This window comes from Elephas maximus, chromosome 18 (genome assembly GCF_024166365.1).
Source record: "Elephas maximus indicus isolate mEleMax1 chromosome 18, mEleMax1 primary haplotype, whole genome shotgun sequence".
NCBI classification, from domain to species: Eukaryota; Metazoa; Chordata; class Mammalia; order Proboscidea; family Elephantidae; genus Elephas; species Elephas maximus.
The window spans coordinates 53,731,922-53,754,632 of record NC_064836.1 but is presented as its reverse complement, the minus strand read 5'-3'; the positions used below and the strand labels follow the sequence as shown (position 1 = coordinate 53,754,632).

Below are 22,711 nucleotides of genomic sequence, written 5' to 3'. Positions count from 1 at the left end.
TGGAGGCACCTGACCTAGGAATACAGAAAGAAACAGGAAAGAGTGTGACTGATAGGGGGAGGAGGGGTAGGATTGAGTCCTTGGCTGCAAATCCCTTCACAGACTGTGGGACACTGTTGTGCACCAAGTCTGGCTGGGGAGGGCAGTGTTCGCCCTGAGGTCCTTATATTGCCTGTATTCATGAAAAAGCACACATAGGATTTTAGCCAGAAGCCAAACTCTTCAACCTAGAAAAAAAAACCTAGTGCCATCAAGTCGATTCCAACTCATAGCCACCCTATAGGACAGAGTAGAACTGCCCCATAGAGTTTCCAAGGAGCACCTGGAAGATTGGAACTGCCGACCCTTTGGTTAGCAGCTGTAGCAAACTCTTCAACAGCCAGTGAAAATATCCTTCAGGAAAGAAGAGGAAATCAAGACATTCTCCAATGAATGAAAAGTACTAAGAGAATTTGCTGTTAGCAGACCTTTCCTAAAGAAATGGCTAAAGGAAATTCTGTAAACAGAAAAAAAAAAAAAAAGTAGGAATCATGGAACATCAGAAAGGAAAAAAGAACAAGGGAATGACTAAAAATATAAGAAAATATACTTTTTTTTCTCTTTATTTTTTAAGTTATGTCTCTTAGACAAAGAAATAATAAGGGAATAGTAGAAACACCTCTACACACAAATTTGACAGCTTAGATGAAGTGGATCTATCGCTAGAAAAATATTACCACAACTCACCCAGTATGAAATAGATGATCTGAATAGTCCTGTAACTAGTAATAAAATTCAATTTATATTTTAAAACCATTCAAAATAAAATCTCTCCAGGATCAAATAGTTTCAGTGACTAATTCTATGAAACATTTTAAAAAATTAACACCAATTTTATATACTTTCCTTCAGAAAAAAAGAGAGGGAGCACTTTTCAATTCATTTTATGAAGCCCTAATTCCAAAACCAGACAAAGACAGTACAAAAAGGAAAACTACACATCAGTATTCCTCATGTTGTTGTTGTTAGGTGCCATGGAGTCAGTTCCAGCTCATAGCATCCCTACCTAGGACAGAACAAAACACTGGCCAATCCTGCGCCATCCTCACAACCATTGTTATGCTTGAGCCCATTGTTGCAACCACTGTGCCAGTCCATCTCATTGAGGGTCTTCCTCTTTTTTGTTGACCCTGTACTTTACCAAGCATGATATCCTTCTCCAGGGGCTGGTGGGAGGAATCAGTCTATATAATTTCAAGACTTATTAATTATATAGTTACAGTAATCAAGACTGTAGTATCAGAATAAATTAGACACATAGATCAGTGCAACAGTATAGAGAACCCAGAAATAGACCTAAACAAATATGTCCAACTAAGTTTACAGTGCAAAAGCATTTCAATGGAAGAATGATACATTTTTCAGCAAATGGTGCTGGAGCAGTTGGACAGTCATATGTCAAAAAAAAAAAAAAAAAAGTGTTTTTGACCTAAATTTTACACCTCATACAAAAGTTAACTCAAAAATGGATAATGGATTAACTTGTAGAATATAAAACTATAAAGCTTTTGAAAAAAATGTGGGATAAAATCAATCTAGGAGAAGTAAGACTTTTTAAACTTGATACTGAAACATGATCTATAAAAGGGAAAATAATAAATCAGACTTCATCAAAGCATGATGTAATGCCCCTGCTAAGAGGATGGAAAGACAAGCTACAGTCTGGGCAAAAAAAGTTTGCAAGCAGCATATTCAACAAATTTCTCAAATCTAGACTGTATAATGAGCTCTAAAAGTACCACATTTAACAAAGTAAAACAAAAACATGCACTCCAATTAAAAAACGGACAAAATAAATAAAACAGACATCTCATCAAAGAGGATGTGTGGATGGCAAATAAACATATGAAAAAAATTTAAATAGACTTTTAAAAAGTAATTTCATGATTAAATTCACTTAAATGAAGTACATTTGCTGTTCATTCAGTTTCTTAGAATGTCATTGCCAGCTAAGATCATTGTGGTTCTGAGATGATTCTCAACTTGAGTGTTTTTGTTTTGTTTTTTTAGGTTATATTGAACTGTAGGGAACATGCTCATACTAACAAATTCATGAGATAAATGTATCAATAAAATTGCTGATTTAATAATATTAGGTGGAGTATAACATGCCTTAAATGTAATTGGACTCTGTGTTCACTAATTAACCAAGGTACCTTAGTTTTGTTACAGTTAGTGAAACCAAATAATTAATTTAAGGGGTTTAGATGAACATAGAATTAGTACTGATAAAAAAAAAAAAAAATTATATTAGAAGATATTCCACCTTGGTAAAATAAACGTCTCATGAACCATTCCTCCCTAAGAAGTGCTACTACTGCTATGTTCTTGTTAGGTGCCATCCGTTTGGATCTGACTCATGGCGACCGTATTTACAACAAAACGAAACACTGCCTGGTCCTGCACCATCCTCACAATTGTTGAAATGTTTAACCCCATTGTTGCAGCCACTGTGCCAGTCAATCTCATTCAGGGTCTTCCTCTTTCACTAACCCTCTACTTTAGGAAGCATATCATCTTTCTCTGGGGATTGGTCCCTACTAATAACGTGTCCAGAGTACATGACACAAAGTCTTGCCATCCTTGCTTATAAGGAGCATTCTGTCTGTGCTCTTCCAAGACACATTTGTTTGTTCTTCTGGCAATCCGTGGTATATTCAGTATTGTTTGCCAACACCCTAACTGAAAAGCGTCAATTCTTCTTCAGTCTTCCTTATTCATTGCCCAGCTTTTGCATGCATATGAGGCAACTGAAAATACCATGGCTTGGGTCAGGTGCACTTGGTCCTCAAAGTGACATCTTTGCTTGTCCACGCTTTAAAGAAAGAGGTCATTTGCAGCAGATTTGCCAAATGCATTATGTTCTTTGATTTCTTGGCTGCTGCTTCCATGAGCGTTGATTGTGGATCCAAGTAAAATGAAACCCTTGACAACTTCAATATTTTCTCCATTTATCTTGATTTTACTTATTGGTTCATTTGTGAGCCTTTTTGTTTTCTTTATGTTGACGTGTAATTCATACTGAAAGCTGTAGTCTTTGATCTTCATCAGTAAGTGGTTCAAGTCCTCTTCACTATAGTAAATAGAATGTTTGGGTTCATCAGTTAGTGTTTCTGTCTTCCCACCATTACTGGGTTAGTACTAACAAATGCATATTAGTATGATTAGTTTTTTTTCCCCCCTAAATAAGCATCATCCAGACTTCACTCTGTTCCCAATACGTTATTATTCTTGAAATATTTTCTCTGATTTCAAACTTGCCTCCTAGATTGTACTTGTATATTTGCTAACTCCTTATCAAAAATGCACTATAAACTATGTCTTGATTATATATATATTACTATTAGTGAATATTTTTCATTGTATGCTGGTATTTGTTTGTTTTACTCTGAGAGAATATCTTTATCAATTCTGGGAGCTGTCTCATTATAGACAATTCTCATAGAAAATGCATAGTCTGAAGACTTTGAAAGGGACTTAAAATCATAGTTGAATCTGTAATCCTTTCTTATAGTATCTTTGATCCAGCTTGCCCTTAGATGTCTTCAATAGTGTGAAATTTATGATCTCATGAGGTAGCCCGTTCCATACTTGGACAGATCTCTATATCAGATGATTCTTTTTTTTATATTGAGTTAAACTGTGTCTACCAATGTTAACCTTTGGAAGTTCACAAAACGAATCCAATCACTTTTCTACATAGCGTGCCTGTGAGTATCATGCCCTGGGGCTCTTTCTATTTTTAGTGGATCTATTTCCATTTTCCCCCGATTGTTTTTCGTTATTGTATTACTGGGTTTTGAATTCTTACTTATTAACAAACTAGAATCTATCTATATTCCTTTTATATGTGGAATTCTGAATTGAATGTAATATGCTGAAAGGGTTCTGACTGTTTTGTATTGTTTTGGTCAGAAATATCTTAGCTATGGCCCGGGACAGGAATACATCACTGCATCCTTGTTTAGCATGTCATACTTGAAAAGTGCAATTGTGTCAGAATATTTCTAGTGCTATTGTTTTCTTTAATGACAGGCTTTTTTTTTTTTTTTTTCTACTTAATTGCCGTACAGGTACTTTTTTAAAAAAAACATGATTTAATTGCCGTAAAGGGTGCTATAAAGATTTTTTTTTTTTTTGAAAGCCTTGAGAGCTATCCGGTCAAAACCTTTAAATTAATCATTTAGTTCAAATTGAATTCCAAAAGGTTACTTGATTAAATCTCATACTGTACATAGTGGATGAAGATGTACATTAAGGGAGGGAAGGCAGACCACTTTTTATGTTTTTAAAAAGCTAAATTGAGAACTTGTTCACTATTCTTTGAAATCATGAAACTGAACTTGAAAGTGCACTGGTCACCTCTGACCCACTGTGGACCACAGTGGCCACCACTGAAGAGGAAAGCAGTAGGTTTCTTTTCAGGCATGGCCACCTGCCATCACAGGTGTCATCAACAAGCCTGGGAGCTTCAGAGAACTTCTATACGTTTGTTTCAGGCAGCCATTGTGATGAGAGCACTTCCAAGGTTACTGGGCTACTTTCAAACTTATGTCTCTTAAAAGTAATGTTAGAAACGTATATGGCCCTACCAATTTATGGAATAATCTTTTTCTCTCTTGTTTTAATAAGTTCATAAATATTCAAAGAGGTCTTTCCTTATGAAGTGTTTATGAATTAAGAGGAACAAATATGTATATTTTTTAATCTATAAACATGAAAAATATTTACAAGAATGAATATGTCTTCAACTAGATAGCCCTCTTTCATCTTTAAAAGAATTGCACTTTTCATAAGATAAACTATTGCCAAAGACCAACAAGTATCTATAAGACAAAGAATTCATTTTTTTTTTTTTTAATTAAGCTGCTATATCAAAGTTTGGAGCCTGTGGTGCAGTGCTTAAAAGCCCTGCTGCTAACCAAAAGTTCGGTAGTTTGAAACCACCAGCCGCTCCTCGGAAACCCTTTGGGACAACTCTACTCTTTGCTCTAGGGTCACTATGAGTCAGAGTCGATTCCACGGCAACTTTTGTTTTTATGTTAAAGTTCAATATATTACATCCTTGGATGCAGTTGGGGAGAGTTGGAAACATCAGCACAGAGATGCTTTTGCTGGCTTAGTACTACTGTTAACTCCAGGGAAAAAGGAGGGTTTTGAACCTATTATCCAGACACATGACATGTGATGTCATAGTAGTTGGAAAAAGCAGATAATCAGAATAGAATTTATACTTTAGAACTATATTAATGTTTATATATGTATATATATATATATATTTTGTATGTATAAATATATACAAAAAACCCAGTGCCATCAAGTCGATTCCGACTCATAGTGACCCTATAGGACAGAGTAGAACTGCCCCCATAGAGCTTCCAAGGAGCGATATATATATCCATTATTCTTTTAAACTTTCCTCTTCCGTATATGTCAATGTGATTCTCTGCTCACATTTATATCTTCATTTTTTTTTTAATATCTTTCATCCTCATGTATCCATCACATAACTGGCTATGGATGCATTGAATCATGTTTTTATGTTAACAACAAGTTGGAGTGCAAAATTTGAGCTTCTTGGGGATCTGTTTTTAGCAGTATACATACGTGTAATCTCTAACATCTGCATTAAAATGTTCTAATACAAAAATTATTTACAAGGTTGTTGGACCGTTAGCAAACAACAATACTGACAATGAACTACACTGTGATAGTAATTACTAAATGAGAAGAAAGAACATATATAAGCAAGCAGGCTTTAGAGGAAGGCCAATTCGTGTTACTTTTGAAATGGCCCATGGCCGCAAGCTGCAGGAGCTTCCCGTGAGACATCCTAGCTTCATGAACTTCATTATCAGTAATAACCAAATAACAAGAAAAGACAAAAGCAAATACAAAACAGAAACCTAGGAAACAAAAATAAGAAAATAAGTGTTGGGGTAGGGACACATGTGGGCTATGGTCATTAATACATTTCCTGTGTTTGAGCATCAATTCTGACTTAAGCTTTCTGGCTTTGAGCAGTGTTTGGGAGGAGTTAGACAGACAAGGACCCCGTGTTCCAACTCTTCACTTACGGACACAACTTTTGGAAAATCACTTAACATCTCTTCAGTTTCCTCATCTGTAATTAGGTGATCATAATCTCTACCATAAGGGTAATGAGAACATTAAATGTGATCATATGGATAAAGCATTTGACACATTATAGATTTTCAGTGTAGCTTTCTGGCCTTTTTCCCCCCAGCATGTGAATTCCCATCAGCCAAAGTGGAGAGAAAAGCATCTCACAGGAGCTAACAGATAACATATCATGACTGTGACAGGTATCACATGTTGAGCATTGTTTGGAGGACACTGAGCAATGTAGTTACAAGTGTTCACAATGACCGTTCTACATGTCAGTGAAAAAGCAGAATATCAAAAACCTATTCAGTGACCTTTCGAGATGAAAGAGGCATTGAAAATGCAATTTGGAGACAGCTTCTCTGAAACAGAGAAGGATAATGTTGTCCAAATATGCAGCTTTCTTAAATGCCTAATTTAATTAAGGGCAAATATTGAGAATAGGTATAAAATGTATCTTTTGTGAATGGAATTTCTCTCAAGCAGCCTTATCATTCGAAGAAGCACCTTGGGTCTAACTCTCTAGATGGTGCCTCCCGCATTTTCTCCCTAGTTGTGTAACATCATTAGATGACATAGCCCATACCAGGGATTATAGAGGAGGAGACATGGGGTTTAGGTCAGAAATTTTCTCGTAGCAGAATTAAATGAATTAGTTTATGCAAGTTGAACGTTGATCCATAAAACGCCTGATGGTTATACTAGTTGTGACATGCTAGTATTCTGGAAGAAAAAAATAGACTAGAGGTTCAGAATATCCAATTTAGTGATTTTAGTAGGAAGAATTCATTTTGGTAAAAGTAGATTTACTTCTAAGGGAATTCAAAGGCCAATGTAGAACTAATCATAGATGAACCGGATTTTAACATTTCTTGCTCATGTACAATCACCATTTACCTTTCTGTGTTGCCCTTTACAATACACTAAAAATGATAACAAATATGAAACATAACAATAAGAAATACAGTTCTAACATTAAAGTTGAAGGAATTAAAATAATGCTTAGATTTTAAGAAATTTAAGTAGAAGAGTTAAGAAAAATAACTAGTTATAAATTATATAACAGATAACATTATTAGCTGGGATAAAGGCAGTTAGGATTAAATAAAATGATTTATTTAACCAGGCATTTTGTCAAATAAAATTATTAAAATAAGATAATCTGCAAAATTAATGAAAATCGAAAATGTTTTGAGCATAAATAATCAAAATACAATGGCAGATAGGACCAAATGGATAAGGCAGCAGTAAGCATTACACATTAAAAAAAACAGCCTTTTAAGCAAAAGGAAGTAAAGTGTTTGCACATTTTTAGACAGCAACACCTGTCCACCTGGACTTAAAGTTGTTTTTTCCTTCATGTTCTTTTGAATAAAATAATAAGACCCTATGTAATTCAAATGCTGGGTTTTTAAAAAAATATTTCTGTGAGAGCTAGACTTTTTTTTTTTTTTTCCTGGTGCATGAGTCTCTAAAATAAAGCAAGTAAAATCAGCAGGAGGGACAGTGTGGTGCACTGTGCAGCTGAGAGGTTTGAATTCTAAGCCTCAACTTCCCTCCATCTGTTTCATTCATTCCTTCTTTTCCCAAGTGTCTACCTCATGGTTTCTAAGTGCCAGGCACTCTGCTAGGCTCTAGGGACACAACAGCAACCAATCATGACACCTATACTTACACGGTATATATTTTTTATATCCGGGGAGATTGATAATACATCAATAATGATAATAAACCTGCCACATAGTGTCACCTGATTGCTCTTTTGAAAATAAATGTGAAAAGTTAGACAAATAATAAACCAGAAACAAAGATCACAATATCCCATAAATGGTATGCAGAGTATAAATGAGAATGATATAGTAGAGCAACTGGGTGTCCAAAGAAGGCCTGTCAGAGGCGACATTGAGTGAAATCTGATTGACATTTGAGCTGGGACCAATCCTGGGGGCAGAGAATTTGAGGCAGAGGCAGAGACAGAGGAAGTAGCTAGTGTGAAGTCCATATGGCTGAAGTGAGCTTGACCGTACTTGAGAAACAGAAAAAGGCCAATATGGTTGGCGCTTAGTGGAGAGGACAAAGTCAGAATGTTAGGTACGGGCCTGATCACATACGGGACGTTGTAACTGGGACTGGATTTGACCCCAAATGAGATGGGACTTTGGTTATTAGGGCAAGGTGGCACTAACTGGGTAGGATTTGACCTGAGTCTAGGTCATGATTCTCAACCTGGCTGTCCAGTGTACGTTTGCAAAATGCCTGGGCATTGATAACAATGTATAGCTCCAGGTGGGTGAAATTTTGTGTTATTATATATGAAAGAGAATCCTAAAACGTACCATGGAGCTTTAAAATGATTTTGTGACTTTTTTCGAATGTTTGTTTTTTAAAAGACAGGTGAAATTCTCCTCAAACTTTTGACTAGGTGTCCTAATACCCTGAGGAGTATACGCTCAGTACTCAGGCCTGCGTCCCTAGGATTCCATCGCAGATGTGAAGTTTATCTTTTGCCAACATTTCAGTTTGCATTTTACTCCAGAATATATGTGTGTTTATTTCACTACTAAATAATTCTTTAAATTGCTGTCAAGAGGCAATGTGCATGGTAGTCAGGTGCTTCGATTTTGCTATCAGACCTGCGTTCAAATTCCGACTTCATCACTTGCCAGCTGTGGGGCAATATAATCGTTACATACTGACACTGCTAACATGAAGATTTTAATTGCAGAAGTTGGCAATCTATGACCGGTGAGCCAAATCCAGCTGCTACCTGTTTTTGCAAATAAAACTTTTTTTTTTTTAATATAGCCATGCCAGTTATTTTACATATCGCTTACAGCTTCTTTCCCTCTACAACGCCAGCGTCATTGCAACGGAGGAGGAGACCAAATGTGGCCCACAAAGCCTACATATTTACTGTCTGGCCCTTTATTGAAACAGTATACTGAGTCTGCTCAGTGCATACCTCTGAGGGTTATTGTGGGAATTAAATGAATAATTCATACAAAGCATTTAGTGCAAAATCTGGCATTTAGTAAGCATTCAGTTTACATCTGCAATTAATTACAGTTCTTAAAAATTCACTTTTTTTCTTCGAGATCATCAGGTCAAACTGACACTCATGAAAATGCATCATTTTTCTATGCGTTCCTGAGTGTCCCTGGGGCGAAAGCACCCGCACTTGAGAAGCATGTTTTTAAGTAGTTGTTTTTTGGTGACACTGCCCATTTCTGCATTAATAACACTCCTGGATGCTCTATTTTCCCCACTCATCTCTCCTTGATACAGATATCATATATATATATATATGTAAAAGTTTTTGGCTATATTACAGCACTATGGGTAGATTGTTAAATTAATCATTGCAGACTCCTTTGAAAAATCTAGGCAGCAATGTGCAAATGCAAAATTTATAACTGGGGTAAACAAAAAGAGGCTGATGATTCCTTAAGGATACTGATGTTTTTGTGGTTTCTCCCTTTTGTTGTCACTACTAGAGACTTATGTAACATTTGGGGAAATTTTCAATATTTAATCATAAGCATTTGTATTTCAGTGTAGGCTATACATACCAACCAATCTGAACTAGCTACAAGCCAGGCATTTTACTTTTTTTCTTAATTGAATGCCAATGTTAGACTTCTAATAAACAAATGAATTCATTAATAAAGAAATATACTTAGTGAAGAGTTTAATGATTGATTTTATTTTTTATAGTGGTAAATGTGTTGTAAAGGCCCCCCAACAGGGACTACAGAATATGGGAGAAAAAGGAAGAGAATAATCTTTTATTTCAGTGATCCAGCTAAATAATTTTGTATTTGGTTTTCTTCATGAAAGTACCTCTTTAAAATCAAACTCATTACAGAACTACTTTTGTAGGTATTCAAGTATCATAAATGTTCCTTAAATTACATTTATTCCAATGAGGTAGAGTTTTGCTATTAATTCCATTTCCCATTTCAATGACTATGAAAACGGTATTTCTTAACTAATGCGTATTACTTTAATTTGTTTATTTTTATCTCTTCAGAGTTAATGTTGGATTTAGAAAAAATAAATGTTAATTTTTGTATTATGTGTAGTTTAACTTTTTATGTACATTATTAATTTAGCTAAGACCCATTTTTTGAAATTGAAGGAAAAACAAAAAGGTGTAGAGGATGGTATCTTTGTTATCTATTGCTGCTGTAACAGAAATACCACAAGTGGATGGGTTTAACAAAGAGAAATTTATTCTCTCACTGTCTAGGAGGCTTCAAGTCCAAATTCAGGGCTCCAGCTCCAGGGGAAGGCTTTCTCTGTCTGTCAGCTCTGGGGAAAGGTGGTTGTCATCAGTCTTCCCCCAGTGTAGGAGCTTCTCAGGCACAGGGACCCTGAGCCCTTTGGACACACTCTGCTCCTGGTGCTGCTTTCTTAGTGGTATGAGGTCCCTCTGTCTCTCTGCTCACTTCTCTCTTTTATATCTCAAAATTTTGAGATTGACTCAAGAGACAGTCTAATCTTATAGATGGAGCCCTGCTCATTAGCATAACTGCCTGTAATCCTGCCTTATTAACATCACAGAAATAGAATTTACAACACAGAGGAAAATCACATCAGGGAACAAATGATGGATAATCACACAATACTGGGAATCATGGCTTAGCCAAGTTGACACGTTTTGGGGGGACACAATTCAATCCATAACACATGATTTCTACCAGTAAAGGTTTATAGTTAAGTTGGGGTGGAACTTACTTGCATGAACCAGTTTGTTCCCTATTGTCCTTAGCATTAAGGAAAGAAATAGGGGAATTTTGTGAAGTTTATGCTGAGCTTTGACAAATTGATAGAGTTTGGATAGGAGAGAAAAGTCAAATGATTCTTACATTTGATTTATTTTTCAGGGTCTGGGGAGGTTGTTGTTGTTTCCCCCCCCCCCCCCCAGAGTGTGAGTGTCTCTTTTTATAGTTCTTTTTATAATGCTTTCGAGCCCTGGCAGCACAGTGGTTAAAAGCTGAGCTGTTAACCAAAGGGTTGGCAATTCAAATCCACCAGCCACTCCTTGGAAACCGTATGGGGAAGTTATACTCTGTCCTATAGGGTCACTATGAGACAGAATTGACTGGAATGGGTTTGGTTTGGTTTATAATGCTATTGTTGCCTAAAAGTACAAGTTTGGTGTGATAATAAGATTTGGGGTTAGATTCCATTGCCATATAGCAAAATGATTCCAGTTAGTCTCTCTCCTGAAACTCAAAAAGATTTTTGAATTATTCTTTCACTTTAAATTTAAGTTTATTAAAAAATATATAAAATTAAATAGAAAAACAAGTAATCCATTAGTGCGGTGCAATGAATTTCTTAATATGGCCCTTCTAGCCATGCATGGTCTTGTGACTCCTACAAAATGATTGGGTAGGACTATGCAAATAAGGTCCTTGTGGCCCACCAAGGGGATTGTACAGCGTTGCTAATAATGCATATAAGGTCCATGGAACCCTTCGAGGGTGGGACCATGCAATTAAGGTGTATGGAACCTCAAGATTGGTCAGTTTTGCCATCCCGCTAAGCTTAAAGGAAGACACACAGAGAGAAAAGGAGCTGTAACACGGAAGGCAGCGAGAGACAGTGGTGCAGCAGTAGCAAGAGCGAGAGTGGTGCAAAACGGCCGTAGTCGGGCTTGCTGACCCATGGAGCTACGAGCTGTAACACTTGCCCGAGAAGACCCTGAGCAGGGCCCAGCGTCAGAGGGTGAGAAGAAGCTGTCCGATCAAGAACTGTACCTGAGTTGTTCCTGTTACTTCTGAGCCATTCCTGATCCAGAGTTTTACCGTTACTTCCCTAATAAACCACTTCACTGTCAGTATGGTCCGTGAGTTCTGTGAGACATTGCAGGGAATTACCAAACCCAAAGACTGGAGGGAGAATACTGAGAGGAGTAGTTGATGTTAAAGATGGTGGAATGGTATAGCAGTTTGGAAACGCTGGACATTGGGGACATCTTTAACCCTCGCCTCACAGGAACCAGCTTTGTGCAGATCCTTATAAAAGAGATTATTCATTCAATTGCCCTGTCTTTAAATATTATCACACTAAGGCTCAGAGAGTTTAATTATTTGTTTATATTTATTTTAGAAAAATTGTACAGAATATGTTTTTCTTGACGTCTGATTCACTGTTTCTTCATGCTCTGCAAATGTTTAGTTAACTTTAATTGAGTCATAACATAATTTTCTCATAAAATGCATCAATCCAGGATATCTCATGTCTTTATTTTTACTAAATCATATGAAAAATGCACACTGAATGAATCTCAGCCTAGTTTAGGGTAGTTGGACAAGCTTTCACTTCTGCTTCTTCAATCGAGATAAAAAAGGAGGGAGAGACTCACAAGACGGAAAAGGGATAAGAAAGAGGAGGCTAGAAAAGAGAACCGGGAAGGTAGCAGAATAAGAGACCTTGTGTAGAACTAGTTTCGGTATGGAATAGCTGCAAAGAGTAAGGGAGGGAAGGAACTGATTCTGAAGATTGACAGTGAGAGAGCAGAGTCAGGTTTGAAGGAGGCAAGAAATGGGACTGGAATAGGACAAGAAAAGAGTGAGATTTGATAGGGAAAAATGTTGTGAAATACAGTGAGAATTTCCCAGAGATGTATATTGATAGAAAACTGTCACAAACGTATTCCTTTTAAAGAGAAGAAATTCTGGAAGAATCTGATTAAAAAAAAAAAAAATGTATATATATAGTTGATTTATGTGGGTGTCTGTCACACAAAATTATCATGTAAAGAAAAATGGTATCTTGTTTTATTACCGGCCTCACCTTGTTTATTTAACTAATTTAATAGATACTTTTATACAAACTCAGAGGGTGTTGACCATGTATTGGGATCAATAACACTAGTGCATTCTTATTATGTCGTAAAAATGTCTCCTTGGTATACATGTCCGAAGTTAGCTTTTTTGGACTAAGTTTCAAGAAATTTCCAATAAATTTGAGGGATAGGTTGTCCAATATATTCTATAGTTCTCAAACTTAATTATCACTTTCTGAGAAGCCTAGTTTCATGTTGCCAGACTGGATTAGCAGGTTTTATTTTAATAGTACCATATTTTTTCTTTGCATTATTAATCATTGTTATAATTAACCGCATATTGTTATTTGTAAAATTTCTACCTCTCCCTTAAGAATCTAAGTGGATAGTGTGTATTTCTTATTCTTGACTTTGTCCCTAGCCCCTTGCACTTTGCCGGGCCCAAAGCAGGTACTCAAGAAATATTTGTTGAATACATTGATAAATAGATGACATGCTACTGTAGAAAAAAAACAAATGCAGATTTTTGTTTTTAAGGCTTCCTGTGTTGATATTAGCTTTATGAAGATTTTTTTCAGAATAAAATTATTTGCCAATGTTTCTTTTAGAATACTTGGTTTATTTGTAAGAATTTATATTTAAACAAGTATATTTAAAAATCTGTTTATTATTTATTAGGAGCTCCCGTTGGTATATATCTTACTGTATATCAAATGGAGCCCTGGTGGCACACTGGTTAAAGGCTACGGCTGCTAACCAAAATGTCAGCAGTCTGAATCCACCAGCTGCTCCTTGGAAACCCTATGGGGCAGTTCTGCTATGTCCTGCAGGGTCGCTATGAGTCGGAACCGAATCAACGGCACTTAGCAACAACATACCTGATATCACAGCCTCGTTAAGTGAGACTGTGTAATGTGAGGGGGCTAGTTGCTGGAAGACACCCTACATCTGAATTCCTTTTCTCTCCTATATTACATTTCTCCTTTGTACTCTTTGCTCATCTGGTTCACTAAGAGCCAGCTTCCTTTGTGGGAATGTGTACAGATATACATTAGGGAGTTGTATATTATTTAGGATACTTGATACAAATTCGAAAACTACTGAAGGAGTAACGGTTGAAATTTCAGTTTGATCAATAATAGCATGCCATACTATTTTCCTTGATTTCTTACCCTCAGAAAACACATACACACACACACTTCCTGTTGAACAAAGTGTCCCTCTTTTTTCACCCTGCCCTACCTATCCCCAAGCAATTCGTTTTTCCCAGTTCACCTCCTTCCTATAATGTTTATCCATTTGCATTCTCTCAGTATATAAAAACAACTTCCTTAATGTTCTGCTAAGTAGCTGTATGTTTATATAGACTATAATGGGGGTTTCCTTAAATATTAATTATTTGGGGGTGATAATCAAGGAAAATCCTACTATAGTTTGCAGAAAGTCATTGTTATAATCTGTACAATCATAATTATTTTGGATGAGAAAAGAAATGTTCGTCCCAGATGCTTTATGAACTTCATCTGTGTATCTGCAGGATCTCTATTCTCCTTCATTTGTATTTTCCTCATTTATTTCTGACCCTGTTTAAATGGATGTGTCTCTGTAAGATGCTGCAGTTATCTTTTGGTATAAAACTGGCTAAATAAGTAATTTCAAGTAAATAGTATATTCCTAAATATAAAATTTTAATAAGATGATGGGAAATTACCAATCTCAGTGATGTATTTTTCTGCAATAGAAGTATTATAATAGTTTTATTTCAGTATGATGATTTATTAGAAATAAGTCAATCAAATGGGGAAAAAATGAAAAAAGAGTACATAGTTAACGTTTCTAAACTTTCATAATAAGCTCTTAAAAGCAGATTACCAGTTATGGTGTGATATCTTTCAGTGGTATGTAACTATACATGTTCAAGTTACTGTTAGTTGATTTGAACTGAACAAACAAGTAGCTTCATTTTTTAGACAAGATAAGATTTTTTAGCCTGGTGTGAAAAATATGTGAGCATGTGAGTGTTTATCTGCATATCTGTATGTGTGTGTACATGTCTCATATGCACGTGAAAGCTGTACAGTGAATGAGGAAGACCAAAGAGGAATTGATGCTTTTGAATTAGGGTGTTGACAAAGAATATTGAATATACCATAGACTGCCAAAAAACGAACAAATGTGTCTTAGAAGAAGTACAGCCAGAATAGAAAGCTTCTTAGAAGCAAAGATGGAGAGACTTTGTGTCATATGCTTTGAACATGTTATCAGGAGGGACCAGTCCCTAGAGAAGGACATCATGCTTGGTAAAGTAGAGGGTCAACAAAAAAGAGGATGACCCTCAACGAGATGGATTGACACAGTGGCTGCAACAATGGGCTGAAGCATAGCAGCAATTGTGAGGATGGATCAGGATCTGGTAGTGTTTCTTTCTGATGTACATAGGGTGGCTATGAGTCAAAACTGATTCGACTCATAGCAACCCTGTGTACAACAAAATGAAACAACAACAGCAAGAATGTATACATTAGACCCAATATAATTCTCACTGTCTAAAAACCCAGATACATTATCTGTGATATGGTTATCTAGTCTTGAATATGAACAATTACTTTTTCATCATTTCAAAGTTTTTTTTTTTTTTTTAAGTAAGCAATTCCTAATGGCTGAATGTATAATACAAAATATAAACAAAGTAAAGCCTTTTTTTTTTTTAATTTGGCTAATTTAATTAATATTGATAGATAAATTGTTTTCATTTTTTAATGGTGACCATTTAGAATATCTTCTTTAAAATGTTATTTTTATTGTAATTTAAGGCCTATTCATTTAATTGACATATCTTTTTTCACAAGGAAAAGTTCCAGATTAGCATCTTTCTACCAGTTCAGCCTACTGCCTCCTTTCAAATACCCAGACCAAAATACTAGGTTTTGCTTCATGATTTTATGATGTTGTTTTTTTTATCCAGTAGCCATTCAGCTTAATGACTGTGGAATGGCTAAGTGGAACATATCATTTTCCTTCATATTTTTTATTTGTTGTTGTTGTTAGTTGCCCTCGACTAGGTAGATTCTGACTTACAGCAAACCCTGGTGCCAATGTTAAATAATGTCTTCTGTTTATCAGTATACAGTATTAGTAGATTTCAGTAACACCCAGTGGACTAAGTGGCTTGTTTTGAAAACACTGGAAGATATTTTAGAGTGAAAATAAATAGAACATTAGGCAAATATCCTTGCGTTACAAAATGTAACCCTTTTAAATAAATGTTATTATACCTGATTATACTTGCTCACCAAGAAAATTATGCTGTGTTTTATTTCATCATACAGTTCATTGGCAGAATATGAGACAATCAACATTTTTTCTGATTTGGGGACTATTTCCTAAAAACTTCAATATTGGAATTATTTGTGGTAAATTTTCCTTATTAAATCCTCATTACTTGATTACGGGTTGAATATTTCAGACATCTTAATCAATTAGACTCCTGATTATTTTGATTGCCAGAAACCCTTAAATGTATACATTATTCATTGATGTATCTGATTTCTCTATCAAACACCTGTGATTTAAAAGTTTTAGTGGTTTATGATTCACTGAGAAGTCAGCTGCATTTCATGATTATTTTCTGTTTCTTAGGAACTTTGTTTCAGTTTCAGAACAAAAAATGAGAGTCAGCTAATACATTGGCTGTCAGTAGTATGGATGACACAGTATTAGTGTTTAACTTATGTCTTAATTAGTTTCAGATATAAAGCTAATAACATAAGCAAAAAGGTTACTTCTTATACATATTTGTGCTAATCACTGAGGTGTATATTTTTTTCAGAATTACCCTCTGAAAGTTAATATCTAGCTCCTGCAATTGTTTGGAAGCTAGATTGTCCTTTGGTTTGTAAGGACAGGCTTTATAAGCCTTATGTTAGTGAAATGACCTTAAAATCTGAGTCCTGCCTTGTCTGTTGGAACATGCCAAACCAAAACTCTGTTCTTAAATTCTACTTTATATTTCTATGGGACTGTAATCAACTGGATATATCAACTATGTTATGGTCTGCCTGATGACATTTTGAGGTTAAAAAAAGTAAATTGCCTTTTTTATTGTACCCTCTGCCAGACGTTTTCATACTTTGACTCAAGGTAAACCATTCACTTGAGATGATTCAGTTCATTTATTACTACAGAGCACATTGGACAGTATTTCTAATTCAGGCTTAGTTTGGAATACATCATAACTCTTCTCTCAACTCCCCAAAGAAGGAAAAATTAGAACTCATAGGTGCTGAACTTGAAAATTATGATGGTAGAAATAGTTACAGACATCTTTCAGAGGTCTGTATTTTCACCGGTGACATTTTCCTTAAGCTTGTTCTGGTGTTCTATTTAAAAGGCATATCTGAGATTAAGTGAACTAGTTCATTCATGTATGAGATTAGAGTTTTCATTGTCCATGTGATTGCTGGAGAGTAGAGTGCAGAGTAGAGTACCTCTGCTAGAGGTCCTTAGGTGTTTAGATTTTTAATTTATATTTAAGATCCTTCCACTTGGTTTTGAGGTCCGGATACCTCTTAAAATGACTTCGGGAGAAGTTTTTTGTTTGTTTGTTTTTTTCCCAGTAACCTGAACTAAATATTTTATAATCATATAATAAAAGTCAACTTCTGCTTTCGTGCAGAAAAGTATTAATATAGTATGCCTGAGACTCCTGAGACTGCTGTCCTTACAAAGACTTGCCAGCCAGTTTGACGCTTGTTTGGTGTGGGGACATGGACTTCAGAAGGATTACCACTATCCCCAGAACTGACAAGGCTGGTTCACTGTACCAAGATTCTTTGTGTAAACAATGTGGTTTATGTTGAACACCTGCTTTTTTTCTTTCTGGGTATCTAGAATTTTGATACATGCGAAGGTAGAGGGTGCCTATGTGACCAATCTTTAATAAAATTCTTGAGAACTGAGTCTGTAATGAGCTTCCCTGCCAGATAACATTTCACAAGTGTTTTGACAACTCATTGCTGGAGGAATTAAGCATGTCCTATGTGACTCCGGAAACCCTGGTGGTGTAGTGGTTAAGTGCTACAGCTGCAAACCAAAGGGTCGGCAGTTAGAATCCGCCAGGAGCTCCTTGGAAACTCTATGGGGCAGTTCTACTCTGTCCTATAGGGTCGCTATGAGTCGGAATCGACTCGACGGCACTGGGTTTGGTTTCTGGTTTTTTTGATGTGACTCCACAGGGAGAGAACTCTTGGAAGCTTGAACCTGTTTTCACTTGGACTTAGGTCCATGCACCTTCTTCACTTGCTGATTTTGCTTCCTTTCTTTGTTTACTGTAATAAACCATAGCCTGGAATATAATGAAATGCTGAGTCCTGTGAGTCTTCCTAGTGACCACCTGGGGGTGGTCTTGAAGTAACATGACACAATAATTCAATAATATTTAATTATTATATAGGTATATGTATCTCAGATCACTGAACTTAAATTCCAGGTTCAGTGGTCTAGATAAATATATTTATATAATAAATATATGTGTACAGTAATTTGGATGTTTACATTTTGTAAGAAAATGGAAAAAACAGAAAGTGTTCCAGTGATTTCCAAGGCTTCACTTCAGACACTTTTGAGCAGTAAAATATATTATTACCAGTCAAATGGCCAAATTAGAAAAAGTATTTGTTTTCTTCAAAACATTGTTTTCAAAGAATTATGATAGTACACAAATTCATCCATCTCTTGTTCCTGAAATGCTCATATAGCAATCTTGTTAAAAAAGTATAAATTGAGATTACTATAAAAAACAGAATAATTTATCTTGATAAATTCTTTGTCGAATAGCTCTTTGTGTTTACTCAATTATTTTTTGTTAAACAAGATTTATTTTCTTTGAAGCCCTAAGTGAATATGCATTCGTAAAATCATAGCATAGTCTACCTCTGTCATTTTTTTTTTTTTTTTAACAATGTAGAACGTCTTGGTTCTCTTTCACATCTACCAGATTGCTTATATCTCTATGGTTTTTGTTTTTTGTTGCTTTTTAAACTTTCAATAAGTTTTCAAAATCCAAGGTGACCTATTTAAAGCAGTTTCAATTTACAATTTCCAAGTTGATTGTGATGACTTAATCTCTACTTATGTCAGATTACCCTTTAATATATGGAGGCATTAAAAAATATAAATTTCAACTGGGTTAAAGATTTGTGTACAGTATTACAGCTCTGTCATTAAACTAAATGAGTATTAAAGTTTTAAAACCCCTGTTATAATAAGATAGAGAACTCAACCATAACTATATGACTAAAGAAAATACTAATTGATGATGCCTTCTTTTCAGTTGCCTGAAATAGGCTTATTTCATGTGGTATTTTTAATTGACTTGTTCTATTATTTGTTTTCTTTCTGTTTTTATGGATATAGGGGCTCTTTAACTTCTAGAACTTTCTACTTTATTAAATATGTGTTTTTTAGTAATTAGATTTTGGTTTTTCCTTCTACAAAACAATAGTCTGGTAAATATAATATTACTTGTCATGAGGTTGATTTTGTCTTTTTTCCTCTGCTTTTTATTCTGAGTTGTATCTTTGAAATTGTAGCATGAGAACATATTTTAAGAAGGCCAACATTGCATTTTTTCTAGTGACAATGAAAATGTATTTTCCAGAAGGAGAAAAAGTCATATAGCTGTTTATATTATATGAAAAATCTTGATGAATGTTCAGAGCTTGGTAACAAATATTTTATTGAGCACTGCTATGTAGTAGTAACTATGTAGTAATAACTGCTCTGGTTGCTGCAGACACAGCACTGAACAAGACACAATCCTTGTCCTTTGGGCCAGACTTACACTTGCTTTCTCCTTCTCAGTTTTCCTCAGATATTTACTGATATTGTGGCTAAAGGAAATTTAATAAATTTACCTTTTAAAATGTGTTTCATCAAACAAATTAGATATTTGTTAGCAGTTTTCTGATTTTGCAATGATGTATTTCTTTGACCATCATGGTTTTTGAGATTAGGGCACTTTGTAATTTTAATTAATACTCTTTAACAAACATGATATATAATCATTAAGAAAAGCACTGTTTACATTCAGCTAAAACATATATTTATTAATATTTTAGCTGGGAAGTTTTAAGATTCCTTTTGTCAAACCTAAGATGGTGGTTGGAAGAATATGCCTTTGATGGATTTCGCTTTGATGGTGTTACCTCCATGCTGTATCATAACCATGGAATGGGTATGTAACAGGATATATTAGAGATGTAACTCATGATTGTTTTTCTTATTGAACATTTGCAAACAGGTTTGGGATTCAGTTACAACAGCTGCAATGACCATTTTTGTTGGCTTGATTTTTATTTGTCCAGTTGCATCTGTCTTTTCTGTAGTCACCCTGGTCCCTTTTTGGCAAGAAGCAGAGTATAAAAACATCTTATAAGTAAATGACAATGTAATGATTTCCTTTGAAATATACCTATCTCATAATATGCTATCTTTAATATCTAGCTGTTTTTTATATATTTTTCTATGGAAACATCCCCCATAGCATTTACAAAGAGATGTAAATAGCAGAAAAACCAAGTGAGAACATTGTGAGTAAATGAATGATTTCGCATATTATACACTTAAGAAAATATATAAATTTCAAATATCGATTTACCCAATTAAAATTAAATAGTAAATTAATTTGCAATGACAAACATTGATCAGAGACTTTCATTTTGAAAGTTGTGCAAAGTAGGCTTATCATAAAATCCTAATCGCTCAACGGATAACACTGTGAGCAATTATTTTTTAATGACAAAATATTCCCTAGCAAAAACTAATCAAGAAAAGTGAGAATGGCTTTAGACTGTAAATCTTGAAGAGTGGCTTTCGAAAAAAAAGAAGCTGAAAATAGTACTGCAGCAAAGTGTGAAGCTGCCTGCTCTTAATCACTATGCCATCTCCATGAGAAATTCCTAGGACAGGAGTTGAATCTACAGAAGGTGACAGGTCTCGCTAATACCATCCAGGTTGGAAAGCAAGCATGGCAAGAGTCAAGGAAGATCCTCTGCTAGACTGAAACCCCTGCGTGCCCCTGCAGAACTACCGTCTGTTGAGGGGTGGGTATTTTCCTGGGAATAGCGTGCTGCTTTGAGAAAATGAATTGAATCCTATGAAAATGGGATATACATTTTATGTGTAGAAAGCCCAGGAAATGGTGAAGAAAAAAACATAAAAACATTCAGAGATGTATAACAGATTTTTTTTCCCTTGAAATGAGAAATAACTGAACGTGAGATATAACGAGAATATAATATGAGATAAAATAAGAATAACTGAAACTGCACATCAAAAGAGATGCAAAATATACCAGGAATAATTGAGATAAAGTAGTTAACATCATGACACAAAGTGTTTAATTTATAAAATTCAGGGGTAAACATAATTTATCTTAAAACTTAAACCAAAATATGCCCCAAAGTCATTTTAAAACTGAACAGTAGTTTAGCTTAACTAGTAAAAATGTCTGCCTTGAGCATTATGCTCTTTCAAGAACCATCTATATGGATCAAAGTGACAGGAGCAACTCAAAAGATTAGACACCTTAGGGGGCAATGAGTTTATGTTAATGGGGGAGGAAAAGCTCAGAAAAAGGAGGGTGAGAATGGTTGCACAGCTCAAAGGATGTAATCAATGTCACTGAACTGTACATGTAGAAACAGTTGAATTGGTGTATGTTTTGCTGTGTATAATCTCAACAACAACAAAATAGAATTAAAAAGAAAAAGAATCCATCAGGAGGCACCTACGGAAAAAAAAAAAAGAATTATTTTCACAGATGAAAAAAATGGCTGGCCTGTGACTATTGCCATCAGCAATATCTACCAAATTCTCAGGGAAACAAAGTATGACTCAAGAATTTGATAGTTGATTTGTCATTGAGGTATAGGCGTGAAAGAACTCAGGGAATGAATCATCCATGATCATACTTGAAAATATCCCTTAATGATGAAATCCAGCAAACAGAAAAAGAGAAAGAGACAAAATGAAGTCAAATATGGGGAAGTCAGGGGAAGAAGACTGCTGTTGACCACTCAAAACATTGGATTAATTCCAAAAATAAGAGTAACAACTAAAAGAATAGAAAGGAAATGGTACAATGCTAAGAAGTAAAAAATACTATAGATAGCTGCGGTGGAGTTGACTCTAACTGATGGTGACCTCATTTACAACAACAACAAAAAAAACATGCCTGGTCCTGCATCGTCCTCACGTTTGCAGGCATTGATGTGGCTGTTGTGCCAATCCATCCCTCTGAGGGTATCCCTCACCCCGACTGGCCCTCGACTTCAACAAACGTGTTGTCCTCCTCCAGCGACTGTTTGCTGCTGCTGATATGTCCGAAGCAAGTAACTTGGACAACGTTCTATTGTGATTCTTAAGGTTTTCTTTAGCAAATTTTTAGAAGCAGATCACCAGTCTTTTCTTTTTAGTCTGTCTTAGTCTGGAAGTTCTAAAACCTGTTCTGTCTGGATGACCCTGTTTGTATTTGAAACACCAATGGCGTAGCTTCCAGTATCATAGCAACACACAAGCCACTACAGTACTAAAAACTGACAAATGCGTGGTGGAAAAACTACCATAAGCAACAAAAATTAGGAAGTGCCAGAGGAGGAGGTAAAAGGAGCTTTGAAGGTGTTAGAATGTCTTTGTTCCCATAGGAAATCCATATTGCGTAAAGCGAAGAATTATTTGAAGTAATATAAA

General features: G+C 35.4%; 1 protein-coding gene across 1 annotated transcript in view; it reads left to right on the top strand.

Moving 5' to 3' along the window:
* Window positions 1–22,711, top strand: part of GBE1 (1,4-alpha-glucan branching enzyme 1) — a 308,909-nt gene that overhangs the window by 194,614 nt on the left and 91,584 nt on the right. Inside the window, exon 10 of the mRNA XM_049857862.1 lies at window positions 20,080–20,195. Within this exon, the coding sequence (XP_049713819.1) occupies window positions 20,080–20,195 (116 nt within the window). The remainder of the gene's footprint in view (window positions 1–20,079; window positions 20,196–22,711) is intronic.